The sequence below is a fragment of the Caenorhabditis elegans genome, chromosome II (assembly GCF_000002985.6).
Source record: "Caenorhabditis elegans chromosome II".
NCBI lineage: Eukaryota > Metazoa > Nematoda > Chromadorea > Rhabditida > Rhabditidae > Caenorhabditis > Caenorhabditis elegans.
The window spans coordinates 13,472,401-13,485,780 of NC_003280.10; the positions used below are offsets into that span (position 1 = coordinate 13,472,401).

The following is a 13,380-nucleotide window of genomic DNA, read 5'->3' on the forward strand; positions in this document are numbered from 1 at the left end:
AGTCATTCTATATTCATTTTTGAGCGACTGGTGGTTGCCCCCTCTTCTTTTTTCCTTTAGTTTCTATTGTCCTGTGTTCAACCTTGCATTGCTCTGATCATTTGGAACACTTCCCACTAAAGAGCTAATTGTCATATGAGGATGAAGTTTAGAGGCTTGAGCAAGATAAAAAACCGCACCGTCCTGCACAACCACGTGGCCAAGCTTTTTGACATCTTTATCAGAGGTGTGATACAAAAGGCTGAGGGGGATTTGGAGCATACCAAATTTTGGTTAAAGTAAGTTTTTTAATTTTTCTACAAACTTGAAGAAAACGAATTTTTCAGCTTAACCCACAGTGGTTATGAGGAGGGGGAGGGTCACCACGTCCAGCACAAGACGTACCAAACCGTGGATGGTGGAGTGCTCATGAACATCCTGGCGCGCCAAATGCAATCGAACAAATCGATAAAGCTGGACAAGAGCTTCGTCATAAGTATGAATGTGTTCAAGAGGAAGGACAAATCCGTGGCCGGTCGTGGTAGAAACAGAGCTTCACTACCACCCAAAGGTACAAGAGATGTAAATCGGATGCGGCAATTTATTCTAGTGAGTTGTGGTATTTTATTGACTTTTTAACGTTCTAAATTTTACAGGAGCACACATTTGGAGTGAAGAATGAGCGTATTTGTGGGCCCTCGCACTGTCTACCGAAAGCTCTGGCCGTTGGAAAGCTGTTGTTTGACAAGAAGAGATGTCCTGACAGCGTGGAGCGAGCAGCCCTCGAAAACAAATGGCAGAGTGTAGCAAAGAGCGACGTAAGAATTTGATTTAAATTTAAAATAATTAAGCCGGTATCTTTAGGCCACGGATGAGCACAAAAGTACCTCCGAGTTGAAGATGGCCAAACAGCTTCTAGAAGCCGCCGGGATGGACACCGAACAGGAAGTTCACGATCGTTCAGATCTTGCAAGGTTGGCCTCACACATTCATGAGTATCAGATCAAGCTGTGGACTTGTAATGGACGTCAACCCGTTGCATACATAGATGCCGAGTACAACCCCGAGGGTACCAAATTCATAGGGCTCTTCTTTTATGATGGTCACTACGAGGTTGTGGATCACATCCGTGGGAAAAAGGGCGCACAGTAAGTTTTTGACACACATTTTAGCAAAAAATTGTTCTTTCCAGTTTCTGTGACAAGTGCTACCAGTTTGTCGAGAAGAATCACGCTAAGAATTGTGAGAAAAAATGTAGAAGCTGTGGGCACTTTGAGTGCGGTCAACAAGAAAAAGACGTAGTTTGTGACACCTGTAACGTGACATTCAAAAACCAGATGTGTTATGATAACCACCTCAAGAAAGTTTCACAGCAGGCCCTTCCTCATTGTGAGAAATGTTTTGTGTAAGTGTAAATTTTTTCGGATTGCAATCTAATTTCATCGTTCAGGTGCCGTGATTGTGGGAGACTGGACCAAACCGCGCGCTTCAGAGGTCATTGGCTTCATACACTCAAAAGCAGAAATAGCTTAGTTTTGCAATAACTCTGAAAATAAAATGTTCTAGCTCTCATTTTTCAATACTTTCACACATTTTGCTTTTTAATTCACATATAGAAGCTAAACTCCCAATTGTAGGTTCTTGCAACTTTTCTGCATTATCTCTGAGTCTCTAAGGGCAGAGTGAAACTCTTGTTTACATCACCACTGAGACCCCCACTTTTCGATTAGATCTTCTGCCGAACATGCTGCGGAAATGAGAAATTTCATTTAATTTTGCATATTATCATTGCCAAGCCTTCTCATATTCGGCTTTCTCTTTTGCTTCTTTCCGTTTCATTCTACGTGAAAATTGTCAGAAGGCGTCGAACTACAAATGATGACAAATTGGGTTTATTAACAAGAATGAAGACCGATGTTGGGTCTTCTACTTTTAGATGATACAATGATTCTTTGAGAGTTCAACTTTTTGTGCTATGGCCTATAAAAATACTAATTCTGGTTTATCTCATTACCAATTTGACCAATGTTATTGTTATTCAATTTTCCAGCGATTGTCCCTTGATAGCTATAGATTGTCTAGAATATATTACGGCACTTGTTGTTTGACAAATTAAAAGCTGACCTCTTCATAGTCAAGTTGTTCATCTTCTTTTTATATGCAATCCAATTCAGCCACAATCTTATCAAAGATATAATTTGAACTGTGACAAAAATTGGTGTGGTAAATTGCCAGATGTATGTTTTTAGAAAATTGATTGTTCTCTGAGCTGAGATCAAAATATGATGCTTTTAGCAATGTTCAATAATTTTTTTTTTCACATCAGTTTCCAGGTATTGTTTTAGTTAGTAATCACTCGTGACTCTTCAAAGTATAAAGTTAGAACTTTGGAGTTTTTGTGGCTTTTCAAACTGGTTCCTATGTTTAAAAAAACCTGTGGCGTTGGCAGGCAGTATGAACTTTTTTGATTTTCGATCTGTTTATCCTGTGTTGGTAATATTTTCTAACGTCACAATTTGTTCCATAAACCCAAAAAGTTATGAAAAAAATTGGTACCCATTTCATAGTTGCATCATCTTAGAATATTTTATTGCAAAATATCAGCTTCATCAGCAAAGAATGCGTGCTTCGCAAAGTTTAAGTTTTGCAACCTGTATGTTTAAATAAACCATTAACAAAAAACTTTTTGTTATTCCGCTGCATTTTCTCTGTGATTTTTAGTTCTTAAAATGTTGAATGTTTGTAGTTAAGTTCCAAATCTATAATATGCCTAATTTTAACCAAATTACATAAATCGTTTAAATGATGTAATGGCAAATATTTTGATTTTTTCTAAACATAATGTGTTTTCAATGTATTTTTTGAAAATCTATCTGTTTCAAAAGGCCGCCGAATTTGATTCAAGTTTTTAAACAGCGTGCGCTATTTAAAAATATTGAAAAGTTTTATTGGGTATTTGATAATGTTTGCTTGCTTTAAGTGCCTTGTTGTTATCTATTTTCTTTCAAAAAAAAAAAAATTGAATATTCAAATTTTGTCAGATGAATAGTTTTAGCGGGTGTGTAACCAACACCCCCACAAGGTTATTACGTGATTCGTTATTGTTTTGATTTTTCTTTGCGTCATTTTCGAGTACCCCTAAATTGTACTTTGTGACTTCCCCTTTTGAATTTACTGCATGCATTCTAAAATGTGAGGTTTGGTTGTTCTATGTGCAAGGGTTCAGAGAAAAGCGCATGCTGCTCATTAATACTTCATTCTGATGTGTGAGATCTTAAGGCTGCGGTTTTTCTATATACAGTGCCGGCCAATATTCTATTCGTTTTCGGGTTTTCGGAAATTTTCTTGAGTTGTTCAAACACGTATAACTCAAAAACTATAACAGTTAGCAAAATATTTTCAACTAACAAAATGTTGCTGTTAACTTTTTCTACATTCTTAATATTGCCAAAATTCCATCACTTTGTCACGAAAAAAGTTATAGCAGCTGACATCCGGCGGGACTGTATTTTGACTAAAATTGCTAAGTGACCCACAACTTTGAAACTATCCGTTTTCATAAAACAAAGTTTAATAAGAAAATAATCTTTACAAATTTTTCTACATCTTGCAATTTGTTGTTCTGTCACAAAGTCCCCAGGAAAAATTATACAGAAGATTAAACGTGCATAACGAAAGTCAGATTAGACAAACATTTTTTCATAATGCAATCAATACTTTTTCGGATCAGATTCTGAGTTAAAAAAACAACTTAAACATGTTGCAAACGTTTATTATGCGGGTTTTCATAACAAAAATTGTTATTTAAAGCAATTTAGCATGACTTTTAAAACATGCTTAAAATTTAGAAATTTGAGCATCATGTTCAACCTTCTGTATAGTTTTTCCTGGTCAATTTGTGACAGAACAACAAATTGCAAAATGTAGGAAAATTTGTAAAGATTATTTTCTTATTGAACTTTGTTTCATGAACACGGCTAGTTTTAAAGTTGTGGGTCACTTAGCAATTTTAGTCAAAATACAGTCCCGCCGGATGTCAGCTGCTATAACTTTTTTCATAACAAAGTGATGGGATTTTGACAATATTATGAATGTAGAAAAAGTTAGCCACTGGGAATACCATACTCTGATAATAAATTGGAAAATGAATTTTTTTAGAAAAATGTTAGAAAAATATTATATATATTGCGTCAGGTCATTTAAAAGATTTTACAAAATTACACAATTCAAAAATGCGCTCAAATATTTATTGTATTATCCCCCATTTTTCTCACGATGACAATGGCAATGTGGTCATTGATTTTAGGCTGTGTCTGAGAAATTGACTTTTGCTCTACTTTAAAAACACATAGCTCAGTTGTCTTTGGTTTTGTCAAAAAATGTTAACCTGTTTAAATACGTACCAAATATTTTTGGAGTAATGGAGTACTGAAATCTGAGACTTAGACTCAAAATGACCCAAAACTACCGAATATAATAAAAAAATTCGGTAGTTTTGGGCTATAATGGGTCTAAAAAGCAAAATCTTAGATTTCGGTACTCCACTTTTAACATACTAAATACGTTATACCTAAACGTTATATATATAAAACAAATATCATTACTAACATTTAAAAAATAAAATTTATTTTTAAATGGATGAAATCAGAAATGATAATCAAAGAGCAGGCGATTTGACATGGCTAGTATAGGTTTATTTAATTTCTGAGCTGACTGTCCTGTTAACAGACTTTCGTTCCTATTTGTTATTCTTATTTCTCTTCCCTCTTTTTCAGTTCTTGTATTGTATTTATGTATCATTGATCTATTGTATGTGTACATTTTCATTTTTTCTTCAACTTCTTCCACGTCTCCTCGCGAGCATAAATAAATTAAATCAAATTGTTACTAGCATTTATTTTTAATCTAGAAGAAAGTGCAATTTTATGAAGAGTTCGACTTATATATAAAAAAAGCAAGTAAATCATATGAAAAACGGTGAAAAACCTACAAAAAAACAGCGAAAAAAAATTTTTTTCCGGTGGAGCGCATTTACTGAGTCCGCAAACACCATGACGCGCAATCGCATACTTTTGTCCCAGCTTCCGTAGAAAAAAATGCGATGTGCATCTGTCGCTCATAACGACAATGGCCCATAAACCGTCATACAGCTGTACAGCACTGCGTTTATGAGTCTGTTAATAGGCGTACCTTTCTCTTGGGATGTCAGAGGACAGAAGATATGAGTCTCGCTTGTCATGCAGTCATTCTATATTCATTTTTGGGCGACTGGTGGTTGCCCCCTCTTCTTTTTTTTTCCTTTAGTTTCTATTGTCCTGTGTTCAACCTTGCATTGCTCTGATCATTTGGAACACTTCCCACTAAAGAGCTAATTGGATGTGAATGGTAAGTCTTGAAACTCCTTTGAAACAAATTTAACTTCCTTTTTTCTAGGTTAATCGATCGATCATAAGCCGCTTTATGATCCTGGAGCATAGCTGAAATGGTTCAAAGGAGGCTTCTTTGCGGACTACATCAAGCCGTTACTCGCCATGAAACATGAAGCATCCGGATGGTCCTTTAAAAAAGTGTTTACACGAACCTCGGAAAGTGAATGCTGAAAGAAGAGCTGTTGAGTACGGTTTCTATTATTTCTCCACCTTCTAATTTGAAAATTTATACAATTTCAGTATTATTCACAAAAAATGGCACTAATAACCGGTATACCGAATTCGAAATACAACCATTACAAACCAGATGCTAATCATAGAATCCGCAAAATGCCAACTCACTATATTAACAACGGAACGAAAGCTTTCAATTTGACATTGATCATTACTGCGGAACAAACCAAGTTCTTCAAAAGCTTTGGATTTTTTCAAGATATCATATGTACTATCAAGAAACAGCACAAGGTAACAGCACACTCTTTTCCATTTCTTCCTGTATCCACAAATTTTTTAAAGGTTTCGTTCTTGGTGAAAAAAGTGCTAAAACAATGGAGCGGTGTAAACTTTTCCACGATCAGAAGGGATGTCACTCGAGGATATTGAAAATGTGGGATGACGCTGTGAAAAGTGAGTTTAAGTTGGTTGAGATGAGCATGTTTTTATAATCCAAGTTTTCACTATTTATTAAAGAGCCTTCAAATCAGGGGTGGGCGGCAAATCTCAAAATTTGCCGTGCTCGGCAAATTCGGCAAATTTGCCGCACACCCCTGCTTCAAATTTCAAGTTATATTTTTTACTTCATTTTGAAGATATAAGTGTTTACAGCTATGGTTTATAACAAAAATGTATTATTGTGACTTTATTTTATTTAACAAAAAAAAAGCAATTTTCCAATTTTTTATTTTAAAGTTAGATTATGCTAACACTTTTTGTTCAGGAGCCTCATACAAATGCATGTGACGAACAATTAATGCCATTTGCTGCAATTATGAGTCATAACGATTCCCTGTTTGATACCTGGACTCTTTCCGATGACCGATGTTTGGCGATGTTCAAGAATGGATAAAGGTCATTATAACAATTGGGTTAATAATTTTCAACTAATAAATTTTCATTTTTTAGACTTCTGTAATTTTTCACAAATATTCTGGAATTTAGAAAAAGAAGATTTAACTGTTAATCTGAAACCACGCAATTCCAGACCATATGTATCCTGTTCTATTTTCAGTTACTGGTCACTTACTGCATTTGCGTTACCTCGATTAGTGCTGTTTTCCATTTCGACATCAATTAGGGTGAAAGTCGACATATACTTACAGGCAAAAGCCAGGATATACGGAGGAGAACGGGGCGCGAATTGGCAGTGTCATTTCACTTTTTTTTTCTCATTTGACATATGTACATGTAATCAACGGTTTCTGGCATTGCCATTTGAGGAACTTTGCCAGATGTGTAGATTTGTATGAATTTCTGAATCATTCTACTTTGTTATATGCATTTTGTTCTAGATAATACTTCCAATTTCTTATTTCTATAATTTTTCCGATTTGTAGCCTATATCTTAAGTGTGCAAGCTTACATGAAACTAGGCTATCATGATCTACCAGCGTTTAGTGATCAATTGCCAGAAACGCCAGAAATTTAACCGGCAAAACCGGCAATTGCCGGAAAATAAATTGGATAATTGTTGTAGTTTAAGAGGCTAAACATGAATTTTACTGAACAATTTTTTCATTTTCAAATTTCCGAATTTGCAGAAAATTCCCTAAACCGGCGATTGCCAAAAATATCCAAAACCGGCAATTGCCGAAATTGCCGAACTAGACGAAAATTACCAAAACTAGTAACTGCCGGAAATCGCCGATAATTCTTAAAACGGGAAATCGCCGAAATTGCTAAAAATTTCCAAAACCGGCAATGGCTAAAATTGCCGAAAATTCCCAAAACCGGCAATTGCCGAAATGGCCGAGCACCCCTGGTTTTTTAATTTCTACTAGTCTGTGTTATTTCAAAATCATTTCAAAAATAACATACATAGTTGTCAAAACTTTCCCCTACTGCACTGGCGTGAATACGAGATAACAATTAATTAGGGTAGATTTACGATAGTGTTTCAAAAAGCGTGGTGAAGCTTGACAGGCTTATGACCAGTTTTAATGGTTTTTACTATTTTGGCTTTGTTTCTAGTTGCTGTGCACCTAGGTTTAATACCGAATATCTAGAATCGGCAAATTGTCGAAATTGAAAATTTCCGGCAAATTGGCAAACCGGCAAACTGCCGGAATTAAAAACTTCCGGCAAATTGGCAAACTGCCGGAATTGAAATTTATGGCTAATTGCCGAAATTGAAAACTTCCGGCAAATTGGCAAATTGCCGGAATTGAAATTTCCGGTAAATCGGCAAATTGCCAAAAATGTTCGTCCAATATGGCAAAATTGTACGTATCCTATGAATGTTCCTACATCTACTTTGAAAAATAAGCAAATTCTATGAAAATGTCTGAAGAAAACAGGAGAACAATTTCAAAAAAACAAAGCTTTAAGTTTGTGTTTCCGTCTTGTAAAAAACCCGCTCTAAAAATTTCCGACAAACCGGCAAATTGGCAGTATTGAAAATTTCCAGCAAGTTATACATCCTTTTGATTTAACAACAACTCCATAAAGCTCTATAAAGATAGTCTAGCTAAATTTTACTATTCTTGAAAAGTGAAAAATTTTATACTTCCTCGGTCAAATTGAGTCAGGATTTATGTAATATTTGCCAAATTTCCTCAAACAATTTTTTGCCGAACCGATATACTTCATCATTCCATTCTCGATTAGCCATTCAACTGTGTATGTTTCTGTGTTATCTACGGGAGGTATTCAAACCGGTCTTGTTCCCGAGAAGATATGCAGTGTCCCCCCCCCCCCCCAGCCCGCGACTACTTTTTTAGTGTTAATTTTACCTGGTCATCAGCATGTTTTGGTTTGGTTCCAGTGGCATGTTCATTTGATTACGGAGAGAGCCTTATCAGCGCGGCGTTATATCTCAAACGGGATTTTTGGCGCGGGACCGCGCAAAAAAAAAAATTGAACAAAAAATGGCGTAAAACGAGCCGATGAGGCAGGACACAATATAAAAGATGACTTGGTGAATGGGTAAAGACTATAGATCTCTTTATTGCAGAACAATTCAAATTCTTGGATTTTCATTTATTTTATCAATTGATCTAGTTTTTTTTTAGGTTCAATGTACAATCTAATTTAAGTCTTGAAGAATTGATCGTTTTCTGTTCGAAGTTTCAAAAATTGCCGACAATTCCCAAAACCGGCAATTACCGAAATTGCCAAAACATTCCCAAAACTGCCAAATGCCGAAATTGCCGAAAATTTCCAAAACCGGCAATTGCCAAAATTGCCTAAAATTCTTAAAACCGGCAATTGCCGATTGCAGAAAATTTCCGAAACCAGCAATTGCCAAAATTCCCAAAAATTCCCAAAACCGGCAATTGCCGAAATTGCCGAAAATTTCCAAAACCGGCAATTGCAAAAATTGCCGAAAATTCTTAAAACCGGCAATTGCCGAAATTCCCTAAAATTCCCAAAACTGCCAAATGCCGAAATTGCCGAAAATTCCTAAAACCGGAAATTGCCAAAATTGCCGAAAATTCCCAAAACTGGCAAATGCCGAAATTGCCGAATATTTCCAAAATTGCCAAATGCCGAAATTGCCGAAAATTTCCAAAACCGGCAATTGCAAAAATTGCCAAAAATTCTTATAACCGGCAATTGCCGAAATTCCCAAAAATTCCCAAAACAGGCAATTGCCAAAGTTGCCGGAAATTTCCAAAACCGGCAATTGCCGAAATTGCCGAATATTTCTGCTTATTAAACACTCTTTAAAAAAAAGGTCAAAATTTTTAGGTTTAGGCAATTTTTTTTGGACTAAACGACATAAAATATACTCTAATGACCGTATACAACCGTAAAATTCCTTTTTTAAAAATTAACCCGTTTTTACTGATTTTTTTTCTTCCATATTTGATTTAAAACACCGTTTTTCAACTTTCAAGTGATTACTGGACAGTATCTAGAAACTTTAAGCCAGTTTCAGAAAAAAAATATCTGCAAATCGGGAAGCTCTAATTTTCCAGTAGTATGACGTAATGCATGCTTTTTTACGGCAACACGGCTTGATCTACAAAAAATGGGGGAAATTTTTGGCTCAAAAAATGTGACGTCAGCACGTTCTTAATCATGCAAAATTGTCCCGCATTTTTTGTAGATCAACGTAGATCAAGCCGAAATGAGACTGCAGCCCACATATTCCCAGGTTTTTCAAAAACCAGGGGCACGCCGCGACGAAAGTACGATTTGAGAAAGTAAAACATTTCACGACTCTCTTATAAATAAGTTGCAAACCTGCCACCTGAATATCTCCATCCCGAATCTCAGCGCATAGATCAAAAGCCGTAATTAGGCTCGTAAAGCCAATTCAAGCATATCCTTCAGTTAGCAAGTCCTCTCTCTCTCTCTGCAAGAGATCCATTGTTCAGATTACCTTCTGTTTAAAAGCATCCCCCGAAACTCATGCCAAACATACTCTCATTTCAGCATGAGGATCATAGCCTGCTCCTTGCTCATTGCTTCACTAATCCCAACTGTCATCGGGTTAAAGTCGAATAGAGTGAGTTTTTTAAAAAGAATTTCCAATTTGTTACAAGTTCTGAAAAATTTCCAGACTTCATGCTTCCACTACGTGTCTTGTCTGGAAGCTACCGAAGCTAACCTGAAGCAATGTGCAGGAGGAACGGCGATTTCTCTTACCTTGGAAGCCAAGGATGTAAATATTAGGGATCTTGTCAAGTATCGTGCTTTGGAGTTTGTAGGGTGTCAAGGTAAGGATTCGATCTGCGATGGTGACTAGATATCTAAAATCTTAACTTCCAGATCGACTGCTCAAGGAAGTCGTCGACTTTGAATCCCTGCAGATCCTCGTTAACGAAGATGCTCGCGAGTGCTTCGAGAAGCTCCCAGAAAGCTCGAAGCGCGTCGAAGAGTTCACCGACTCTTGCGACTACGTCCAACCAGTCAGCCGCAACGCCTCCAAAGGAGATGCTCTGCAATGCTTGATCGAGTTCAAACAGGACCGCGAATACTGTGAGAGCCTCCTCGAGTGCTGCCCAGATCACACAAGATGCGGGGAGAGAATGAATGCGGTTTCCCTATCCTACCAGAACGCTCGTGTCAAGGCTGAACAGATCGTGTACAGTATGATCTCGTGCATCGTGGTGAATGATCCAAGATTCTTGAGAGAAGGAGCTCGTCTTCAGTCCCTTCGTGACCCATACCGTAATGCTGGTGTCCCATTCCTTCGCCCGGATGCTTATACCGAGGCTAGAATCACTAGAAGACTCGCTCTTACCTCCACTGCTACCCTATCCCAAAGACGAGAGAGATTCTTGAAGAAGTACTCACAGATTAGACAAGTTGTCGCTCAGAACTTGTTCGGTCAGCAGCAAAGGCTGACTCGTCCAGTTGAGGATCTTGTCACCGAGACTTCATCCAAGTTGGCAGTTGAGGAGGCTCCAGAGGAAACTACAACTCAGGAAGAGACCACTACCGATGCTTCAGAAGTTACTACTACAAAGGCTGTCGAAGAAGCTACTGAAGAAGTTACCGAGGAGGCCACTGAAGCCACTGAAGCCCCAGTCGCAACTACAAAGGAATCCTCCGAGATGCATGTGAACACGATCCGCAACATGATCCGCAGTGCTTCTGAGAAAGATCTTTCCAAGTATGTCACTTTGATCTCCGAGGGAAAGTTCAGCGAGCTATTCGAGCTCGCCGAGCAGAAGAAGCTGACATTGACATCCAAGTTCGATGAGAAGCTCTCTAGCAAGATGGCCAAGCTGAAGGATCTTATCAATGAGGCTTTGTCAGAGAAGGAAAAGAGTGGAGAGATCGAGCAGGCGATGGAAAAGTTCGAGAAGCCTGAGAAGTCAGAATTGGTGGCTATGGAGGACAAGGATACCCCAGCTGTATTCACTATTTCCGACTCGTTGAAGCACAAGAAGGCAGAAGCCAAGCTGGCTCACACGATTGTTTCTAGAAATGTTGTTGAAGCTGAGAATGCCATTGAGAAGGAGGTGGTTGAGCCGAAAGCTGAAGAGAAGAAGGTGAAGGAAGAGGATGTGAAGGCTGTTGCCGAAGAAAAGAAGGAGGAGAAGAAGCCAGGAAAGCTCCCGATGAAGATCGAGAAGCTCGAGAAGCCAGTTGACACCAAATCAGAGAACCATGAGCTCAAGAAGGTTTTGGATGACAAGGAGAGAGCTTTGTTGGTCGAATCGGAAATCAAGAACACTGCAGAAGAGACGAAGCCGAAGGTGGAGTCCTTCAAGTCCGAGGAGACTACCGTAGCAATCGATGATATGCCAGCTCTTGAGAAGGAAGAGTCTGCGGAGAAGAAGGAGACTACCGGAGAGCCAACGACTACCGAAGCGGCCGTGGAGACCACGGAAGCATCAGAGACACCGAAGCCAGAAGCCAAACCAGAACTCCTGAGCAACTTGGAAGACGTGCTCACTCTCACCACACCGGAAACCGAGACAATCGAGGGAAGTGGAGAACGAGAGGAACCAACTACTTCCGCTCCAGCAGCAGAAGCCACCTCCGAAATAACCCTTCTCAAGTCGTCATCCGACGTTGCCGTGATCGAGAACGTCAAGAGAATCCGCCCAAGAACCGAGCAAACTCACTGCCAACAATACGCGTCGTGCTGGCAAACTGTGTTGGACTACGAGCAGCAATGCGACAGGAAGTACTCGACCGAGGTGTTGAGCCACGGAATCGACGACAGCGAGATCTTGAACATCCTCCACAATAGCTCGATTTCCCATCATGAGATTGTTCTGAAGGCTTGCCTGCGTCCATTGGATAGATCAGTTCATTCCACAGTAAGTTTAAAGATCTTATGGAGCCAGGCTGTCCCATTACAGTTTGATCTACGTAGGTCTATAAAAAATGCGGGAAGTTAGACACTGATTTCACATGGTTAAGAACGTGCTGACGTCACATATTTTTGGAAAAAAAAATTCAGCAAGCGGCGCAGCTCAGAACTCACGTGATTTTTCATCATTTTAGCACATTCTTCACGAATTTCTGACTTCCTTCATAAATTGAAATGGAAGAGTTTGCCGAACTAGGCCATTTTGGCTCGGCCATATCTGGGGTAGATTTACGGCGTGTTGCGTGTAGCGTCGCGGCTAGGTTTTAGTGGTAAAACTAAATGTATTTGTCCGTGTGGAGTACACGACACTTTTCCACGCGTTGTCCGGATTGTCAATGGAGCGCGAAATATTCAATGAGGAAGGCCAGAACCCCGTGATTCTTTCTGCGATAAATTTCCAGAATAATCAGATATTTCCCTACTTCCCGCTCCAATTCCAAATTTCCAGCTCAAACAACTGCTCGTAATCCAACGCGGAGTCCGCAAAGCCTGCCTCGAGCTCGGACGCAACAAGATCGCCGTCACCGACTCCGAAGAAGCCCTCTGCAATACCGAGATCCCTAGCACTGCCGCCATCGACGAGTTCATCTCCTCCGAGCACGTCCGTTCCCAGTCCAACCATCTGACGTGTCGCGCCAAGTTGGAGCCAATCCGCGAGACTTGCTCAATCGTTAGAAACTGCTGCGCTTCCGTCGACACTTGCGACAACTACATCAGCTCATCGCCGGTGAAGAAGCTGGAGACCGAGGCGATTCGTCGTCTCGTGAAGAAGCAAAACGACTGTGAGACGAAGATGTTGCAGACGTTGAGCTACATCCATGAGCAACTGTCGAATCCATCGAGAAGACGCCGGTTCTATTACCATTAAGCTTGTGATCCTAGAATCTAGTTGTTACTGCTTCCTTACGAGTTCTCATACTTCATATGCAATATGTCTGACTAACCATCTACTAATAAGTGAATAAATATGTATTTAAAATT

General features: G+C 39.1%; 2 protein-coding genes and 1 pseudogene across 3 annotated transcripts; all 3 read left to right on the forward strand.

Moving 5' to 3' along the window:
• Positions 1–1,595, forward strand: E01G4.5 (C2H2-type domain-containing protein). The gene is made up of 6 exons (NM_064434.4): positions 1–278; positions 327–588; positions 636–797; positions 844–1,127; positions 1,172–1,384; positions 1,430–1,595. The coding sequence occupies exons 1-6, from the start codon at positions 136–138 to the stop codon at positions 1,521–1,523; spliced, it is 1,158 nt and encodes a 385-aa protein (NP_496835.1). The 5' UTR covers positions 1–135; the 3' UTR covers positions 1,524–1,595.
• A 3,475-nt stretch (positions 1,596–5,070) lies between these two features.
• E01G4.7 lies at positions 5,071–6,529 on the forward strand (annotated as a pseudogene). Its single transcript has 5 exons — positions 5,071–5,364; positions 5,413–5,594; positions 5,649–5,873; positions 5,925–6,035; positions 6,346–6,529. Coding segments are annotated over exons 1-5 (996 nt in total).
• A 3,475-nt stretch (positions 6,530–10,004) lies between these two features.
• E01G4.6 (CPG4 domain-containing protein) lies at positions 10,005–13,380 on the forward strand. Its single transcript, NM_064435.8, has 4 exons — positions 10,005–10,077; positions 10,132–10,288; positions 10,341–12,346; positions 12,848–13,380. Exons 1-4 carry the CDS (start codon positions 10,006–10,008, stop codon positions 13,265–13,267), a joined length of 2,655 nt encoding a protein of 884 aa, NP_496836.1. The 5' UTR covers position 10,005; the 3' UTR covers positions 13,268–13,380.